This window comes from Pseudorca crassidens, chromosome 1, assembly GCF_039906515.1.
Source record: "Pseudorca crassidens isolate mPseCra1 chromosome 1, mPseCra1.hap1, whole genome shotgun sequence".
Classification (NCBI taxonomy): Eukaryota; Metazoa; Chordata; class Mammalia; order Artiodactyla; family Delphinidae; genus Pseudorca; species Pseudorca crassidens.
In genome coordinates, this window is record NC_090296.1 from 192097450 (window position 1) to 192117209 (window position 19760).

Sequence of the window (19760 nt, forward strand, 5' to 3'; positions counted from 1 at the left end):
GGTAGAGTAATCTTGGTTGTAGGTTTTTCCCTTTCATCGCTTTAAATATGCCCTGCCACTCCCTTCTGGCTTGCAGAGTTTCTGCTGAAAGATCAGCTGTTAACCTTATGGGGATTCCCTTGTATGTTATTTGTTGCTTTTCCCTTGCTGCTTTCAATATTTTTTCTTTGTATTTAATCTTTGATAGTTCGTTTAATATGTATCTTGGCGTTTTTCTCCTTGGATTTATCCTGTATGGGACTCTCTGTGCTTCCTGGACTTAATTGACTATTTCCTTTCCCATGTTAGGGAAGTTTTCAAGTATAATCTCTTCAAATATTTTCTCAGTCCCTTTCTTTTTCTCTTCTTCTTCTGGGACCCCTATAATTCGAATGTTAGTGCGTTTAGGCTTGTCCCAGAGGCCTCTGAGACTGTCCTCAGTTCTTTTATTTTTTTTCTTTATTCTGCTCTGTGGTAGTTATTTCCACTACTTTATCTTCCAGCTCACTTATCCATTTTTTTGCCTCAGGTATTCTGCTATTGATTCCTTCTAGAGAATTTTTAATTTCATTTATTGTGCTGTTCATCATTGTTTGTTTGCTCTTTAGTTCTTCTAGGTCCTTGTTAAACGTTTCTTGCATTTTCTCCATTCTATTTCCAAGATTTTGGATCATCTTTACTATCATTATTCTGAATTCTTTGTCAGGTAGACTGCCTATTTCCTCTTCATTTGTTAGGTCTGGTGGGTTTTTTACCTTGCTCCTTCATCTGCTGTGTGTTTCTCTGTCTTCTCATTTTGCTTAACTTACTGTGTTTGGGGTCTCCTTTTCGCAGCCTTCGGGTTTGTAGTTCCCGTCGTTTTTGGTGTCTGCCCCCAGTGAGTGAGGTTGGTTCCATGGCTTGTGTAGGTTCCTGGTGGAGGGGACTAGTGCCTGTGTTCTGGTGGGTGGGGCTGGATCTTGTCTTTCTGGTGGGCAGGACCATGTCCAGTGGTGTGTTTTTGGGTGTCTGTGAACTCAGTATGATTTTAGGCAGACTCTCTGCTAATGGGTGCGGTTGTGTTTCTGTCTTGCTAGTTGTTTGGCATGGGGCCTCCAGCCCTTGAGCTTACTGGCTGTTGGGTGGAACTGGGTCTTACTGTTGAGATGGAGGTCTCTGGGAGAGCTCTCGCTGATTGATATTACATGGGGCTGGGCGGTCTCTGGTGGACCAATGTCCTGAACTTGGCTCTCCCACCTCAGAGGCTCAGGCCTGACACCTGGCTAGAGCACCAAGACCCTGTCAGCCACATGGCTCAAAAATGAAGGGAGAGCTCCTCTGCTGCCCCGCACCCAGTGGGTGGGCCCAGGTGAGGCAAGAGGAGGCCCAGGCCCGGTGCTCGGGATGCCTGGTCCCACGTACTGTTTCCACATGTTGTTTGGCAGCAACAGACTGAGCCAGCTCCTCCAGATCAGGTGGTGGGTGGCGAGAAGGGAGAGGACAGCGTGGAAGGATGCAAGCTTAGAAGGCCAGAAGTCAACTTTTAATGTGATCACAATTCTGAAGGAGAAAATCTGCTGTATGTGCGGAAAAGAACATTAGGCCCTAGGGAGGTACTGTGTTGGCATTCATGGATAGCAACCAAAGGTGTTCATGTTTTGGTTCTTCCTGAGGTCACCAGGGTGCTGTGTCTTATAAAGGTAACCTGTGAGATGGTCACCTTTCACAGAGGAAGTGTGCAGCTCTGGAGGGAATTCTGCCTTTTCTCAGAATTCTCCAAGGAGGGATCCTTATCTTATTTTGCCCACTCTAGGCACCCAGATCTCAACTCAACCTTTAGAAAGTTTTGATGCTGTTCAGTGTCTGCATGTAAAATGGCTGGAAGTGACAAAGGTATCAACAGAATCTGGGGAGAAGGCTGAGCTCTTGTTGCATACATACAACTAGAAAGCACTTTGCTACTCTCAAGACACGACAAGACTTCTTTCACGTCCCCCACTATGAGCGCGCGCAGGCTCTGACTGGTGGGGCTAGCCCATCATGGATTATTCTGGGTGTGCCGCGGGGAAGTCTTGCCCCGCTCAGCTGGTTTGTACTGGGATGGCACATTGATTTTCAGCACCAATATTCCTGAATCTTATTTCCTTTTACGTTTTTTCATCTGGGATACATAGGCACCTCTGGACCACCCTGAGTTTTTAGATATGTCTAGGCTTTAAAGTGTGAGTGAATATACAGTATGAAGTGAAGGATTCATCCTCCTGCTTGCTTTTGGCTATAAGAAAAGCATCCAGGCACTGGGTTCTTTTCACTGTAATTCATGAACACCAGAGAAGTGGCAACTATTTAAATACCTTTATGAGCAATAAATTGCTCTGTATTAAATGGTTGATAAATATTAGAACTCAAATGTGTACATTAAATGCACCAAATTCCAGTGAAATACAAATTGAAAGAAAGTAATATTTGAAAACAATTACCAAAATATTTTAAAATGCTGACAGAATTATGAAGGAAATGGTATTTTAGGTTAATGCAAATTGATCTAGTCCTCTTAACATATATTATCAAGAACTACAAAATTCTTCATATACTTTAATCAAACCACTCACTCTTTTGAAGTTCACTCATTGAAATAACCAAAAAGAAGCCTCATGTATGAAAGTATTCAATTTCATGCTATTCTTAATACATGAATCTGTGAACAAATATTTCCAATAGGAGGGTTGGTTAAACAAATGATGATCTGCTAATTGGATCAAACATTGGGTAACTATTATAACAACACTGTGTGAACACTCTAAATAGGATAAAAAATGTGTGTATCTCCAAGCTTTATAATGGGAGCAGGTTACAGGAGTACATATTTCCCATGATTACTACTGTGCACATATATATATTCATTCATTCACTTTAGAACGGTTTTTGAGCACTGACTATATAACAGATGTTGGTGCTAGGTGTAGGAAACACAAAGGTGAAAGATATTCCTGCTCACACAGAGGGTCGGCCCAGCTGGAAAACAGTCATGAGAACAAATGGAAAAGTGTAGTCATTCACGAAGTGCCATTGGAGAACAGGAGGAGCCTTTAAGTTGGCCGAAGACTCGAAGAAGCCTTCATAAAAAAGCAAAGATTTTTATATGGACAAAATTTGACAGCAATGTAGAGAAAAGAAATCAGTTGTATGAAAGTGTAGGTATTAGAAATGACTCACACCTTTTTAAACATATGTATTGCGATTTAATTCACATACCATAAAATTCACCGATTTAAAGCATACAATCCAGTCCTTCTTAGTTTATTCATGCAAACATCACCACAATCTAAGTTTAGAACATGTTCATCATCCCAAAGAAGTGTCGTGTTCTCGCTCTTTCAAATCTCTTCCAATGTTAAATGTTTTTGTAGTAAAGAATCAAGGCGTGGGACTTCCCTGGTGGCACATTTGTTAGGAGTCCACCTCCCAATGCAGGGGACATGGATTTGAGCTCTGGTCCGGGAAGATCCCACATGCCGCGGAGCAACTACTGAGCCCGTGCACCACAACTACTGAGCCTGCACCCTAGAGCCCACGAGTCACAACTTCTGAGCCTGTGTGCCACAACTACTGAGCCCATGTGCCACAACTACTGAAGCCTGTGCCCCTGGAGCCCATACTCTGCCACAGAAGAGGCCACCGCCATGAGAAGCCTGTGCACCGCAACGGGGAGCAGCTCCTGCTCGCCTCAACTAGAGAAAGCCCACACAGCAACGAAGACCCAACGCAGCCAAAAATAAATGAATGAATGAATGAATGAATGAATGAAGGCATAAAGACAGAAACCTTTGATGTCTGCCATTGTGGGAAAGCTTTATGTTGCTTGTGAAACAAACCACAAATATGTCATCATGTCTTTAATTTTTAATTTTATTAGTGACAAGGTAAATAGGTACATGAAAATCTTCACAGATATCTACACGTGTATTTAAATAAAGCAAGAGTTGAGTTCAAAGAGTGGGGCTTCAGTGGCGACTGGTCCATGTTGTTTACTTAGTGTATAAAAATCTTCAAGTTTATAAAACTTGATTTGCCCATTTTTTTTTCCCATTCTTGAAAGCTAGCTGCAAGTATTTCAAAAGGCATATCTAAAATATAGATAGATTCTAAGAGAAGCACGGCACATTATGAATGATGAAAGTGATTGGCTTTACATGATGAGAAGCAGATTCACTCAGTGCACTGGTAGGATATTCTCCATGCGAGGGGATGCTCAAGAACGCACCTGACCTCAGTGTACGTTGATGGCCGTCTGTGAACTGCCTGCAGGTGGCAGCGCCTGTCCTTCTAGACGGGGACCACTCTTGGCTGAGATGTGAGCCTGGAGCTTGCCTCTGAAGTCCTCATACCTGCTCTGTTCTGGATCCAGCCTTGCCCCTGGCACCTCGAGTCTCCTCCAGGTGTCTGTACGCCCTGGCTCATAGGGTCCCAGACCTAAGAGTTCCTTCGCACAGGTTAGCTTAAAAGGCAATAGGTGTGTTTTCTCAGGGATCTTTTATTCTCTCTTAGCCAGAAGTCAGGCATGACGAGAAGATTTAGGGCTTTATTTGGGGGAAGAGAGACCCATCTCTGTGATATGATTGGAGAGACATCCCTCCAATCATCTTACAGAAACGACCACCTCCCTGTACGACCAATTCCACCCAGACAACTAACACCTAAGACCCCCTGAGGCTGGTGTGGGACCCTCCAACTCTTTGAAACATGTGCAGTTCTCACCCAGTGAGCCACACACACTGGGAGCCAGACTTGGGTTCCTGACAGCTTGAAACCACTACTGTGACAGAATTTAACTCACAAGCGGACAGAATACAAACTGTTCAGTGTGTTCGTCCATGTGCCTTTCGTTTGGTTTCCAAAGAAGTTGTGCAGCTGTAACCAAATGGCTCCTCTCCAGGTTAAGTCATGACCGAAAATTTAGTGTCTGTGAGTCTGGCTCATCTTTCAAATCAAGTGTGATTATTGAAATAGGGATATAAATTTTCCAACTGCTTCATAAACTTAAGGATTTGGGTCTGCTGGTTCTATCATACTTAATATTCAGGATATTAATTTTAAAAATAACTAATGCCAGTGTAAACATGCTTTTGATACATAGGTCTATAAAATATTGCACATAACTATAAAATTTGTTCAGCATCTCTTCATAATAGTTTTTCATTATCATAAAAAGGATACAAACTTGGGCAGACTATATAAATTTGGCTGGTCAATTTTACTTGAAAAATGATACTGTTACACATGATTATGGATTATTTACAAGAGTTTTAAACATGAAGTTTCTGTGATGGTTAAATTAAAGACAGTGGGAAAATAGCTTAAGTAAAAATTATTTTCCAAAGTCATGTACTATAAAGATTAGCAGTAAAAATGAATAGTAAAGTGGGAATAGGCAATTCTAAATAAAATCCCTAGGAACATGTTTTCTAGGTTCATCTCACATCTGCCTAACTTTACGTTTCCTCCTATTTATGTTTAACATGTCTTTTCTGTGAATATAAGTTTGAGGTGTAGTAGAAAAAAATAGATGTTTAATACCAAGCTAAATGTTGGCATTGCCTCTTGTAGATATTAAAAATAATATGTTTACCCAAATTATTAAATTGCTTTTTTATTAATGGATTCTAGAAATTTTACCATTACTTTTAAGCACCACCTAGGGTCAAGAGTCCCTGGAAATTTGTATATTGCTAATTAAGTCAATGGAAAGATTATTATTATTTTTTTTTTTGTAAAAGGAAATACAAATGCAACTTTTTGCAAAGCTAAATTAAGCAGATGTGAGGCCCTGGAAGTGTGAATAAAAGTAATTTCAGGTAGAAGGCAGCAAGGTGTTGAGTGAAACGGTCTTCGAATACCAGTTTGCTTTTCTTTAACGCTGTCTAAATCCTGACTAAGTTCTGCTAAATGATATATTATACACAAACTGGATATCTCGGAAGGAAATCTAGTGAGTGATTTTGAAAACCAGCGAACCAAATCTTAATTTCCAAATCCTCTAGAGTATCAGCCTAGAGCCATGGAAAATAAATAAATAAATCGTTATCCTCACTTACAAAGATGATCTTTGCCGTTTCCAAAGTACTTTCACAGTCCCAACAGCATAGGTTGGTCTCCCTGAGCAGTAACGTCATTAGAAATGTTTCTTTTCCAGAGGGAGGTGTCAAATATTCCGTTGGATACAGTAGTGTCGGAAGGTTTGGTCCTAGTTCACCTTCTAAAGTCTATCCTAATTCAGACATTGCATCTTTGAGACTTCAGTTGGATTTATCTGGAAAGCAACCTCATGTTCCCATACCCATTTCAAAGTGTCTGCCAAATACGGAAGGACTCAAGCCAAAGACATCTTCCGCGATTGTCCATTGTTTCTGCAGCGTCAAGGATGCTTCCTTCCGGAAAAGGGTCACTGGGATCCGAGGCAGCTTTTCTAAAGCACAGTGTAGACAAGGTGATACCATGGCCTTTCCAATTCTTAGGACACTGGCAGGTAGAGGAAAACCTTGGCTGAACCTTCCTGATCCTTCTTTTCTTTGAACTGGACCAGTGTCGGAGTTCGTTTGGTCTTTGGTTTTCCTTTTCACGCCTCAGGGGTTTTCTCATTGGTCAGCTGTTCCCTGTCATTCATATCATCCTGGGGGGGTCTTGCTCGGTCAAAGAATCCGCACTACAAAGAGAGAAACAGGCTAGCAAGTCAGGTCATCCTGAGAATTTGTGAAAGTCCTCATTCTAAGAGTTTTCCCTTTATTTGTTGTCTAAGGAACTTGGTGCTCTGAGAATATAATCTGCTCAATTCTCCAAATTACGAGGTGATAGCAGTGTGTTCTTTACCTGCAGAGAGGAATTCATTGCCTACGCAGAGCATCTGTGTCCTTCCTGCCATGTCCATGGTGGTGGGAGAATGTTCATTTTATATAAACCGCTTATGGACCTCGTATATTTTTCTGGGGTTACAGCAACCTGGCCCAAGGAGTCCCTCTCTGCTTTTGACATGTTTTCTGGAGCCAGCAGCAATGTGAACTGCCAGCCAGGGCTGGCAGAATCCTGAAGTGGACTGTGGGCTACCTTGGGATGGACTGAAGGAAGAAGTGAGGAGACGCTTGTCTATCTCTCTGCACTTGGTGGAACATACAGTATATGGAGGAATATACTGTATACTGTATACAGTATATGGAGGACCCATACAGTATATGGGTCCTTTATTTCAATCCCAGAACATCTTCGTGACTCCGAAAATCAATCAGCAACTCGGGGAAGAGGTTATTATAGAATTTTCATTCTCCTGAATTTCAAAGGAGTACTTGGTCTAGGAGAATATAACTTTTCCTAGGAACCTAGAACCTTAATTCTTGTTTCTTAGGTTGGAAGCCCAATTTGTTGGGTTTGACTTATAACCATTGAGTCATCTTTCCTTTGTAGGACTAGTGCAATATTCTATCAATTGCTATGTATCGTTGCATCATTTATGGACATAAAGTTTCTATAAATAACAGACTAACATGAAAGTCTATTTGTAAAGGTAGACTGTGCAATAGACCCTTGTGGGCTCAGGATGGCATAAAACAGCTGATAATGATCAGGAAAGCCATTATTTAACTCAAAAGGCAAGGTTTTCTCAGTTTATTAAGCATGCCTCATGTTTCAAAATAAAAATACACTATGATTTTGGAGAATGCCAACAATAGCGATTAACTAAGATGTGACTGGATTAATTACTTTCACAGTCATGTCACTGTGACATTGTTTCTATTTTGGAATGGAAAGCTCTGTGAAACTTGGCAGTACTGTGGTTTGGGGACCAGAAATTAACTCACATTGTAGACTTTTAGTAGAAACGTCAGCAAAACACATGAAAGAGTAAGTTAAGGCTTCTTAATGGGATGGACTAGTTGGCAAGATGAAAAAAGCAAGTCTGAGAATATTAGAACATGCATGATCTATGTGGTGTCATTGAAAGCCCATGTAATAATTAATTACTATATTAATTGCATCCGTGTAGTGCTTATAAAGAAAACTCTCAAAGTATTGCTGATAGGATTGTGTCAACAAAAAGCTTAAGATCTCGATTAATTAAATAAGAAAAAGAAGTCTTCATCATAACATGATCACTCCAAGCATATTGGAAAGAAGATCACAGGTCTTAGTTAATAAAGTCCAACTCTCTTTACATTTATTTACAAGAAATTACAAGATAAAAGCAGCAATAAACACCCTCAATCTTCTTAAATGTCACTTCCACAAGCATACTAAGTTTGCCAAAGGAAACAAGACCATTTTCCCTTCATGTCCCTATGTTGGAAATTCCCAAATCATGCCTCTAGCCTTGTCTTTTAAAATCCTAGGTATATCCTTTTAAATCCTCTCCGTGGCCTCTCTACTGAAAAAGGAAAAGAAAGCAAATAAACTTACCTTCCATAAAGCCAAGGTTAAAATGGCCAGAACCAGTAATCCAAGAAGTATTGCTAGTATTATTACCCATAACGGGATCGAGAAGGAAACATTTGGGGTTGCCCAAATAACCGATGTTTTAATCTGGAACGGAACATAAAAGAAATGAGCTCTAACGTGAAAACTACTGGGTGAAATAGAGCAGTAATTACCAATATAATACTGGGGGGAGTACTTCTGAAAGGATCCATGCAATAATTGAAATCACCCCAGGGGAGATTTGATGGTTTACAGCACTCGAACATGGCATCTTAAAAATTGGCACATTCTCAGGCCTCCCAGGTTAGGTGCAAGTCCAGTTACAGACACTTGGTGGGTGTTTGGCTTATACCAACCCAGAAACCCTAGAATAGAATTGAGGTGGACCAGGAACCAACAAGGTGGAAAGGAGTTACCTTAAATTGGGTTGGACCTTTCACGGCAAAAAATGGCTAAAAGTAAACCCTACAAAAAGCCAAGTCTGCCCACACGTTTCTCCACAGAACTGGGCTCACCTCACTGAGAGGTGAGCTTGCAAACAACCATGGACTGCTGGAGTGCAAGAAGGATAGACATCACCTAATTCCTGATTTTACAGATGAGAAAATTGAGTCCCAGGGGACTAAGTGATCCACAGATCTAATTAGTGTCACTGCGTCTTTAGCCCTAGGCTCTGTGCTCTACCAAGAAAGAGCCCATCATTGCTCTAGTAATCACAGTCATGTAAGGCCATGATGCATTTTATGAAAGTAACTCACATTTTATGAAAGTAACTGTAGTCAGTGACATGAATGCTAATTGTCCCGATGTATTGGAGCTGCCTTCGGTCTTAAATCCAATTTTCAGTTGCTGTTGGGCCTCACTGAATTCCCCACTGTTGCAAGGGAACTTCGACGAAAAATGAGACCTTCCCAGCAGGACTGCACGCTCCATGTGTGCGACCCACCCCTGCCTCCCCACGTGGGAAGAAGCAGCTCTACTATAGCCTATGTGCTGGGGACCTCTGCCTCTGGAGACTCCCAAAAAAACCAAGGAGAGACCCAGCCCTGCTGCTTTGACACACCTGCTGTCAAAGAAAAGAGAAAGAAAAATATTCTTGGATCTAAAATGTTATTCATCAAAGCAGGCCTATCTGGTTTTAGAGAGAAGTGAGCATCGCCTCAGTTGAACTGGTTCATGTGCTCCTGGTTTTAACTGTGTTGGTTGGAAGGATCCTGAGTCTCGTCCTGACCCACATGCAGAAACTCTAGGCCACACTTCCCTACCCCACCAGGAGGTGCGGGTGAACTCAGGGTGGGGTGGTGGTTCTGGTGCTTCCCCTGGCTGGAAACATGGGTGTTTTCAGAGCCTGTGCCCTAGTGCTGGGTCCTGCCTCTGCTCACGTCTTTTTTTTTTTTTTTTTTAATATTTATTGATTTGTTTTTATTATTTATTTATTTATTTTGGCTGTGCCTGGTCTTAGTTGCGGCATGCGGGATCTAGTTCCCTGCCCAGGGATCAAACCCAGGCCCCCTGCACTGGGAGCGTGGAGTCTTACCCACGGGACCACCAGGGAAGTCCCTCTGCTCACATCTTTCCTTCCACCTTCTTAACTAGATTTGAGCATTCTGCCTGTGCTCTTCTTAGCCTGTCAAGGTTTTTATTGCTCCTGCATCCTGGTCCACGTCCCTTGTGCCACACACGTACTGATGACTTATTCACTTGATTCTCCAGCCCCAAGTATCATTTACATCCAGGCTGAACAACGACACTGATGGTGGTGAAACTGCTAGAGATTCCACGTGGTGAGGAATGCTGGGGACTTGACAGATGCTCTCAGTGAGAGAAAGCCTAGCATAACCTACTCACCTTTGTACCTTCCTCCTTTACCTGTTAGCTTCCCTGGCCGGTGTTGCCCCTATTCATCCAGAGCATCGATAAGAGGGTTCCATAATAGCAACGTTCCATGACCACAGAGGGATCACACTCACCGTACTTGACACAGTTTGAGGACGGGACACATGGTACCAATTTTGAAGAAATGCATTGCAAGGACTCAAACATCTCCATTCCAGTAATTTACTCTGAAGTGATCCTCTGCATGGTTATGGTTCCACAAACCAGTTGGGGACCAGACAGTTTCTCTTTATATCCCTTTTCCTTGGTGAATTACATCTGATAATGTATGAAATCAGTGCTCAATCCTGCATCTTAAGGTGCTCAGAGAAAGGGCATGAAATGATAACTTAAAATAACCCTAATATTACTGGAGGCACACCGATACAGTTTGTTTTTTTTTTAACATCTTTATTGGAGTATAATTGCTTTACAATGGTGTGTTAGTTTCTGCTGTATGGCAAAGTGAATCAGCTCTATGTATACATATATCTCCATATCCCCTCCCTCTTGTGTCTCCCTCCCACCCTTCCTATCCCACCCCTCTAGGGGGTCACAAAGCACTGAGCTGATCTCCCTGTGCTATGCAGCTGCTTCCCACTAGCTATCTATTTTACATTTGGTAGTGTATATGTGTCCATGCCACTCTCTCACTTTGTCCCAGCTTACCCTTCCTGCTCCCCGTGTCCTCAAGTTCATTCTCTGTGTCTGCATCTTTATTCCTGTCCTCCCCTAGGTTCTTCAGAACCATTTTTTACTTTTTTTTTAGGTTCCATATATATGTGCTAGCATATGGTATTTGCTTTTCTCTTTCTGACTTACTTCACTCTGTATGACAGATTGTAGGTCCATCCACCTCACTACAAACAACTCAATTTCATTTCTTTTTATGGCTGAGTAATATTCCATTGTATATGTGTACCACATCTTCTTTATCCATTCATCTGTCGATGGACACTTAGGTTGCTTCCATGTCCTGGCTATTGTAAATAGAGCTGCAATGAACATTGTGGTACATGACTCTTTTTGAATTATGGTTTTCTCAGGGTATATGCCCAGTAGTGGGATTTCTGGGTCATATGGTAGTTCTATTTAGTTTTTTAAGGAACCTCCATAGTGGCTGTAGCAATTTAAATTCCCACCAACAGTGCAAGAGGGTTCCCTTTTCTCCACACCCTCTCCAGGATTTATTCTTTGTAGATTTTTTGATGATGGCCATTCTGACTGGTGTGAGGGGATACCTCATTGTAGTTTTGATGTGCATTTCTCTAATGATTAGTGATGTTGAGCATCATTTCATGTGTTTGTTGGCAATCTGTATATCTTCTTTGGAGAAATGTCTATTTAGGTCTTCTGCCCATTTTTGGATTGGGTTGTTTGTTTTTTTTGATATTGAGCTGCATGAGCTGCTTGTATATTTTGGAGATTAATCCTTTGTCAGTTGCTTCATTTGCAAATATTTTCTCCCATTCTGAGGGTTGTCTTTTTGTCTTGTTTATGGTTTCCTTTATTGTGCAAAAGCTTTTAAGTTTCATTAAGTCCTATTTGTTTATTTTTGTTTTTATTTCCTTTTCTCTAGGAGGTGGGTCAAAAAGGATCTTACTGTGATTTACATCATAGACTGTTCTGCCTATGTTTTCCTCTAACAGTTTGATAGTGTCTGGCCTTACATTTAGGTCTTTAATCCATTTTGAGTTTATTTTTGTGTATGGTGTTAGGGAGTGTTCTAATTTCATTCTGTTACATGTAGCTGTCCCATTTTCCCAGCACTATGTATTGAAGATGCTGTCTTTTCTCCATTGTATATTCTTGCCTCCTTTATCAATGATAAGGTGACCATATGTGCATGGGTTTATCTCTGGGCTTTCTATCCTGTTCCATTGATCTATATTTGTTTTTGTGCCAGTCCCATACTGTCTTGGTTACTGTAGCTTTGTAGTATAATCTGAGGTCAGGGAGTCTGACTCCTCCAGCTCCGTTTTTCTTTTTCAGTATTGCTTTGGCTATTCAGAGTCTTTTGTGTTTCCATACAAATTGTGAAATCTTTTGTTCTAGTTCTGTGAAAAATGCCATTGGTAGTTTGACAGGGATTGTATTGAATCTGTAGATTGCTTTGGGTAGTAGAGTCATTTTCACAATGTTGATTCTTCCAATCCAAGAACATGGTATATCTCTCCATCTTTTTGTATCATCTTTAATTTCTTTCATCAGTGTCTTATAGTTTTCTGCATACAGGTCTTTTGTATCCTTAGGTAGGTTTATTCTTAGGTATTTTATTCTTTTTGTTGCAGTGGTAAATGAGAGTGTTTCCTTAATTTCTCTTTCAGATTTTTCATCATTAGTGTATAGGAATGCAAGAGATTTCTGTGCATTAATTTTGTGTCCTGTTACTTTACCAAATTCATTGACTAGCTCTGGTAGTTTTCTGGTAGCATCTTTAGGATTCTCTGTGTATGGTATCATGTCATCTGCAAACAGTGACAGTTTTACTTCTTCTTTTCCAATTTGTATCCCTTTTATTTCTTTTTCTTCTCTGATGGCTGTGGCTAAAACTTCTAAACCTATGTTGAATAATGATGGTGAGTACGCAACCTTGTCTTGTTGCTGATCTTAGTGGAAATGGTTTCACTTTTTCACCATTGAGAATGATGTTGGCTGTGGGTTGGTCATATATGGCCTTTATTATGTTGAGGTCGGTTCCCTCTATGCCTACTTTCTGGAGAGTTTTTTTTAATCATAAATGGGTGCTGAATTTTGTCAAAAGCTTTTTCTGCATCTATTGAGATGATCATATGGTTTTTATCCTTCAATTTGTTAATATGGCGTATCACATTGATTTGCGTGTACCGAAGAATCCCTGCATTCCTGGGATAAACCCCACTTGATCATGGTGTATGATTGTTTGGATTAATGTGCTGTTGGATTCTGTTTGCTAGTATTTTGTGGAGGATTTTTGCATGTATGTTCATCAGTGATATTGGCCTGTAGCTTTCTTTTTTTGTGACATCTTTGGTTTTGGTATCAGGGTGATGGTGGCTTCGTAGAATGAGATTGGAAGTGTTCCTCCCTCTGCTATATTTTGGAAGAGTTTGAGAAGGATAGGTGTTAGCTCTTCTCTAAATGTTTGATAGAATTCGCCTGTGAACCCACCTAGCCCTGGGCTTTTGTTAGTTGGAAGATTTTTTTTTTTTTTTTTTGCGGTACACGGGCCTCTCACTGTTGTGGCCTCTCCCGTTGTGGAGAATAGGCTCCAGACGTGCAGGCTCAGCAGCCATGGCTCACGGGCCTAGCCACTCCACGGCATGTGGGGTCTTCCCAGACCGGGGCATGAACCCGTGTCCCCTGCATCGGCAGGTGGACTCTTAACCACTTCACCACCAGGGAAGCCCAGTTGGAAGATTTTTAATCACAGTTTCAATTTCAGTGCTTGTGATTCGTCTCTTTACATTTTCTATTTCTTCCTGGTTCAGTTTCGGAAGGTTGTGCTTTTCTAACAAATTGTCCATTTCTTCCAGGTTGTCCATTTTATTGGCATAGAGCTTCTTGTAGTAATCTCTCATGATCCTTTGTATTTCTGCAGTATCAGTTGTTACTTCTCCTTTTTCATTTCTAATTCTGTTGATTTGAGTCTTCTCCCTTTTTTTCTTGATGAGTCTGGCTAATGGTTTATCAGCTTTGTTTATCTTCTCAAAGAAACAGCTATTAGTTTTACTGATCTTTGTTATTGTTTCCTCATACGATTTTTAATTTACTTCTGATCCGATCTTTATGATTTCTTTCCTTCTGCTAATTTTGGGGTTTTTTTGGTTCTTTTTTATCTAAATGCATTAGATGTAAGGTTAGGTTGTTCATTTGAGATGTTTCTTGAGGTAGGATTGTATTGCTATAAACTTCCCTCTTAGAACTGCTTTTGCTGCATCCCATAGGTTTTGGGTCATCGTGTTTTCATTGTCATTTGTTTCTAGGTATTTTCTGATTTCCTCTTTGATTTCTTCAGTGATCTCTTGGTTATTTAGTAGCATATTGTTTAGCTTCTATGTGTTTGTTTTTTTCTTGTAATTGATATCTAGTCTCATAGCATTGTGATCGGAAAAGATACTTGATATGATTTCAATTTTCTTAAATTTACCAAGGCTTGATTTGTGACCCAAATATGATCTCTCCTGGAGAATGTTTCATGAGCACTTGAGAGGAAAGTGTATTCTGTTGTGTTTGGATGGAATGTCCTATAAATATCAATTAAGTCCATCTTGTTTAATGTATCATTTAAAGCTTGTGTTTCCTTATTTACTTTCATTTTGGATGATCTGTCCATTGGTGAAAGTGGGCTGTTGAAGTCCTCTACCATGATTGTGTTACTGTCGATTTCCCCTTTTATGGCTGTTAGCATTTGCCTTATTGTATTGAGGTGCTGTTATGTTGGGCACATAAATATTTACAATTGCCCTATCTTCTTCTTGGATTGATCCCTTGATCATTATGTAGTGTCCTTCTTTGTGTCTTGTGATAGCCGTTACTTTAAAGTATTTTGTCTGATATGAGAATTGCTTCTCCAGCTTTCTTTTGATTTCCATTTGCATGGAATATCTTTTTCCATCCCTTCACTTTCAGTCTGTATGTGTCCCTTGGTCTGAAGTGGGTTTTTTGTAGACAGCATATATATGTGTCTTTTTTTTGTATCCATTCAGCCATTCTGTGTCTTTTGATTGAGTGTTTAATCCATTTACATTTGAGGTAATTATCAATATGTATGTTCCTATTACCATTTTCTTAATTGTTTTGGGTTTGTTTTTATAAGTCTTTTCCTTCTCTTGTGTTTCCTGCTTAGAGAAGTTCCTGTAACATTTTTTTGTAAAGCTGTTTTGGTGGTGCTGAATTCTCTTAGCTTTTGCTTGTCTGTAAAGGTTCTAATTTCTCCATTGAATCTGAATGACATCCTTGTTGGGTAGAGTAATCTTGGTAGAGTAACCCTAACCCTAACCCTAACCCTTTCATCACTTCGAATATGTCCTGCCACTTCCTTCTGGCTTGCAGAGTTTTTGCTGAAAGATCAGCTGTTAATCTTATGGGGATTCCCTTGTATATTATTTGTTGCTTTTCCCTTAATTTTCCCTTAATTTTTGATAGCTTGATTAATATGTGTCTTGGCATGTTTCTCCTTGTATTTATCTTGTATGGGACTCTCTGCGTTTCCTGGACTTGATTATTTCCTTTCCCTTATTAGGGAAGTTTTTTGAACTATAATCTCTTCAAATATTTTCTCAGTCCCTTTCTTTTTCTCTTCTTCTTCTGGGACCCCTATAATTCGAATGTTGGTGTGTTTAATGTTGTCCCAGAGGTCTCTGAGATTGTCCTCAATTCTTTTCATTCTTTTTTCTTTATTCTGCTCTGTGGTAGTCATTTCCACTATTTTATCTTCCAGGTCACTTATCTGTTCTTCTTCCTCAGTTATTCTGCTATTGAATCCTTCTAGAGAATTTTTAATTTCATTTATTGTGCTGTTCATCATTGTTTGTTTGCTCTTTAGTTCTTCTAGGTCCTTGTTAAACGTTTCTTGTATTTTCTCCATTCTGTTTCCAGGATTTTGGATCATCTTTACTATCATTACTCTGAATTCTTTTTCAGGTAGACTGCCTATTTCCTCTTCATTTGTTTGGTCTGGTGGGTTTTTCCCTTGCTCCTTCATCTTCTGCGTACTTCTCTGTCTTCTCATTTTGCTTATCTTACTGTGTTTGGGGTCTCCTTTTTGCAGGCTGCAGGTTCGTAGTTCCCGTTGATTTTGGTGTCTGCCCCAGGTGGGTAAGGTTGGTTCAGTGGGTTTTGTAGGCTTCCTGTTGGAGGGGTGTGGTGCCTGTGTTCTGGTGGATGAGGCTGGATCTTGTCTTTCTGGTGGGCCGGACTGTGCCTGGTGGTGTGTTTTGGGCTGCCTATGAACTTAGTATGATTTTAGGCAGCCTCTCTGCTAATGGGTGCGGTTGTGTTCCTGTCTTGCTAGTTGTTTGGAATGGGGTGTCCAGCACCGGAGTTTGCTGGTTGTTAAGTGGAGCTGGGTCTTAGCGTTGACATTGAGATCTCTGGGAGAGCTCTTGCCAATTGATATTACGTGGGGCCAGGAGGTCTCTAGTGGACCAGTGTCCTGAACTCGGCTCTCCCACCTTAGAGGCTCAGGCCTGACACCCAGCTGGAGCACCAAGACCCTGTCAGCCACACGGCTGCAGCATCCATCTGCCATTATTGTTGCTTTCTTTCTCTCTCAGCAGCTGAGCACGATAACATACACCCTCTTTCTCCTGAACCGGGAGAAGCTGAAGGAGAGCTGGTGGGAGCAGGAGGGGCCACAGTCACAGTTGAGGCTTGACTCCAACAAAGTCAAAACAGCGCAAACCTCCTTCTTCCTGCGCCCTGCACCAACTTTCCCAGCATGTGAGCTGCCGCATCACTTTTGCCTTATGATACAGTTTTCAGAATGAGAATTTCAGAATTTTGGAACTACAAAGGGTAGTAGTGGTCATGCACTCATAAGCCAGTTACAGTGACCTAGGAGATAGAAAATCTGATGCCATGGACAATTCTGAGGTTTCTTGTAAATGTTTCTTCCCCCTAAGCTCTAAGTCCACTAAGGAAACAACGTAGTTTTGGTCTGTATTTTGTGCATGTGTTAGAGATCACCAAAATTTACTAATAGATAATTTACAGGAACACAGGCAACAATACTTTTCCATGTTCCCTCTTCTGATTTACCTAATTAATATCTGAAGTCACCTCCCAATGTTTCATTTTAACATAGGAAACAGTTCTAATTTTGTAAGTTAAAAAAACGCTAAGCTAAAGGAGTTGAAATAAGGGCTGATGGTCTGTTCAAATTGTTGGTTTAATAAAAAGAAATGGAATGAGAGAATAGCTGCTGAGTTTTTGCTGAGTTTCTTTGCCACTTGGCTATTGCAGGCTTCAATGTCTTATCTATAAAACTAGTCTGTCGGCATACAGATGGCCAAAAGTCACGTGAAAAGATGCTCAACATCACTAATTATTAGAGAAATGCAAATCAAAAGTACAACGAAGTATCACCTCACACTAGTCAGAATGGCAATCATCAAAAAATCTACAAAAAATAAATGCTGGAAAAGGTGTGGAGAAAAGAGAACCCTTTTACAGTGTTGGTGGGAATGTAAATTGGTACAGCCACTATGGAGAACAGTATGGAGGTTCCTTAAGAAACTAAAAATAGAGCTACTGTATGATCCAGCAATCCCACTCCTGGGCATATATTCGGAGAAAACCATAATTCAAAAAGATACATGCATCCCAATGTTCACTGCAGCACTATGTATTTACAATAGCCAGGACATGGAAGCAACCTAAATGTCCATCGAGAGATGAATGGATAAAGAAGATATGGTACATATATACAATGAAATATTTCTCACCCATAAAAAAGAACGAAATAATGCCATTTGCAGCAACATGGATGGACCTGGAGATTGTCAAACTCAGTGAAATAAGTCAGACACAGAAAGAGAAATATCATATGATATTGCTTATATGTAGAACCTTAAAAAATGGTACAAATGAACTTATTTACAAAACAGAAATAGAATCACAGATGTAAAAAAACAATCTTATGGTTACCAGGGTGGAAAGGGGGGAGGGATAAATTGGGAGATTGGGGTTGACATATGCATACTACTATATATAAAATAGGTAACTAATAAGGACCTATTGTATAGCACAGGGAACTCTACTCAATGCTCTTGTAATGGCCTATATGGGAAAAGAATCTAAAAAAAAAGTGGATATATGTATATGTATAACTGATTCACTTTGCTGTACAGCAGAAACTAACGTTGTAAATCACCTATGCTCCAATAAAAATTAAAAGAAAAAACGAAACCCCACCCCCCGCCATGGTCTACCTGTGGAAACAAGCAGAAGAGGTCACTCACAAAGATCTAATAATGATATTTGAAGGTTTTTTTTGCAGAAGTGATGGAAAAGTACAAATAAAATACCCCATTTAATACCCCATTAAATTGAACAGGGTATGCTTATTAGGGTGTCTAGAAGCAGAAAACAGCTTTACAAGGTATAATTACAAAATCTGCTGGCTTTCTGTTTGCATTTGCTTCCAAAGAGTCTGACAACAGTCTTAAAACAGTCTCAGAGAAGATGATCACTGATGTCCTTATCTGTTCCAAAATCTGAAATTCTCATCACCAAAACTTTTGCCAGTCTGCTCCTGGTAACATTATGTTCATTTGAAAAATACCATTTCATACTCTTTCTCTGAGCACTTTCAATGGAAGGATTATGCATGTCATGTACGTTCACCATCTGTAATTAACTAAGGGGAAAAGACATAGTGATTTAAAGGAAGGCAAACTCAGTGACTTTGCCCCCAGCCTGCATTCTGCTGTCCTCGCCTGCTGCCTTTAGGACTTGTATGTGGCACGGAGGCTGCCCGATCTCTATCTAAACCGGGTGCAGGTGCAGCGACCTTCCGTCGCCCCTGGTGGTTCCCTAAGCTTATCCAGGTTTTTCACTGCCTAGTCCAGAAGTTGTTACACTAGAGACAGTAGAAATACAGAACAACAGTAGTGCCCCAGAGCACTTCCTCGGATTTCCAGGGCTGAGGATTTAGACGGCTGCTGCTAGAACAGGGTGGATTAGTCAAAGGTAACATGTCATTGGGAGAGTCATCCAGGTCTTTCTGAGAACACATTGATTAGGGAGTTAGGTGACATATTCAGGTCTGTAAATGGCAACAGGGCATTTCATCTGCAAGTGGAAACAGGTAAAGCCAAGCTTTCCTGAGACTCAATACTCTGTGTAGACGAGAAACTTGAACCCTACAGGCAAGCTTAAGAGAAAAGACTTAATTGATCACTTTTATGGGACCAGCGTTTATTTAAATTTGTCATAGTCCTGTGGAAACCCTAGGATGGTTTGGAAGAAGCTTGGCCACGAAATAAAATGTTGAAAAATACGCAAACTTTGTTATTTCTAATATTTATGTTTGGTAGCTCATTTTGACAAGCTCACAAGAAGCTTAGATTATCCATTGGATAAGAAATAAGAAAAGTAGGTCTTAATTTCTAGAGTTCCTAATGACTTAACACCAATTTACAGTAAGAATTTTTCATTCATTTTGAATAAGATTTATTAAACAGCCTATGTTCTCTGAAGCTCTGTTGGTATTATCAACAGCTCCAAGCTGGAACACTCTATAACTCTGGTGTAGATCAGTGGTCTCCAATAGAAACATAATGCAAGCCATGTATGTCATTTAAATTTTATAGTCATCACATCTAAAAAGAGTAAAAAGAAACATGGGGCATTAATTTTAATAATATATTTAATTTGACCCTAAATATCAAAATTATCATGTAATTGATATAAATTATATAAACATGTAATTGATATAAAAATATTCTTTCTTTTTTTTTTTACTAAGTCTCCAAAACCCA

The 19760-nt window shown here is 40.2% G+C and overlaps 1 protein-coding gene across 2 annotated transcripts in view; it reads right to left on the bottom strand.

The window, feature by feature from the left end:
- Positions 1-3849: 3849 nt before the first annotated feature.
- Positions 3850-19760, bottom strand: part of ITGA8 (integrin subunit alpha 8) — a 184060-nt gene continuing 168149 nt past the window's right edge. Inside the window, exons 29-30 of one of the 2 annotated variants that reach the window (XM_067703950.1) lie at positions 8404-8526; positions 3850-6661 (exon numbers count right to left, since the gene is read on the bottom strand). In XM_067703950.1, coding sequence (XP_067560051.1) covers positions 6575-6661; positions 8404-8526 — 210 coding nt within the window. In that variant the 3' untranslated portion in view covers positions 3850-6574. Of the gene's footprint in view, positions 6662-8403; positions 8527-19201; positions 19602-19760 lie in introns of those variants that run through there. The other variant, XM_067703955.1, reaches the window with a different exon arrangement.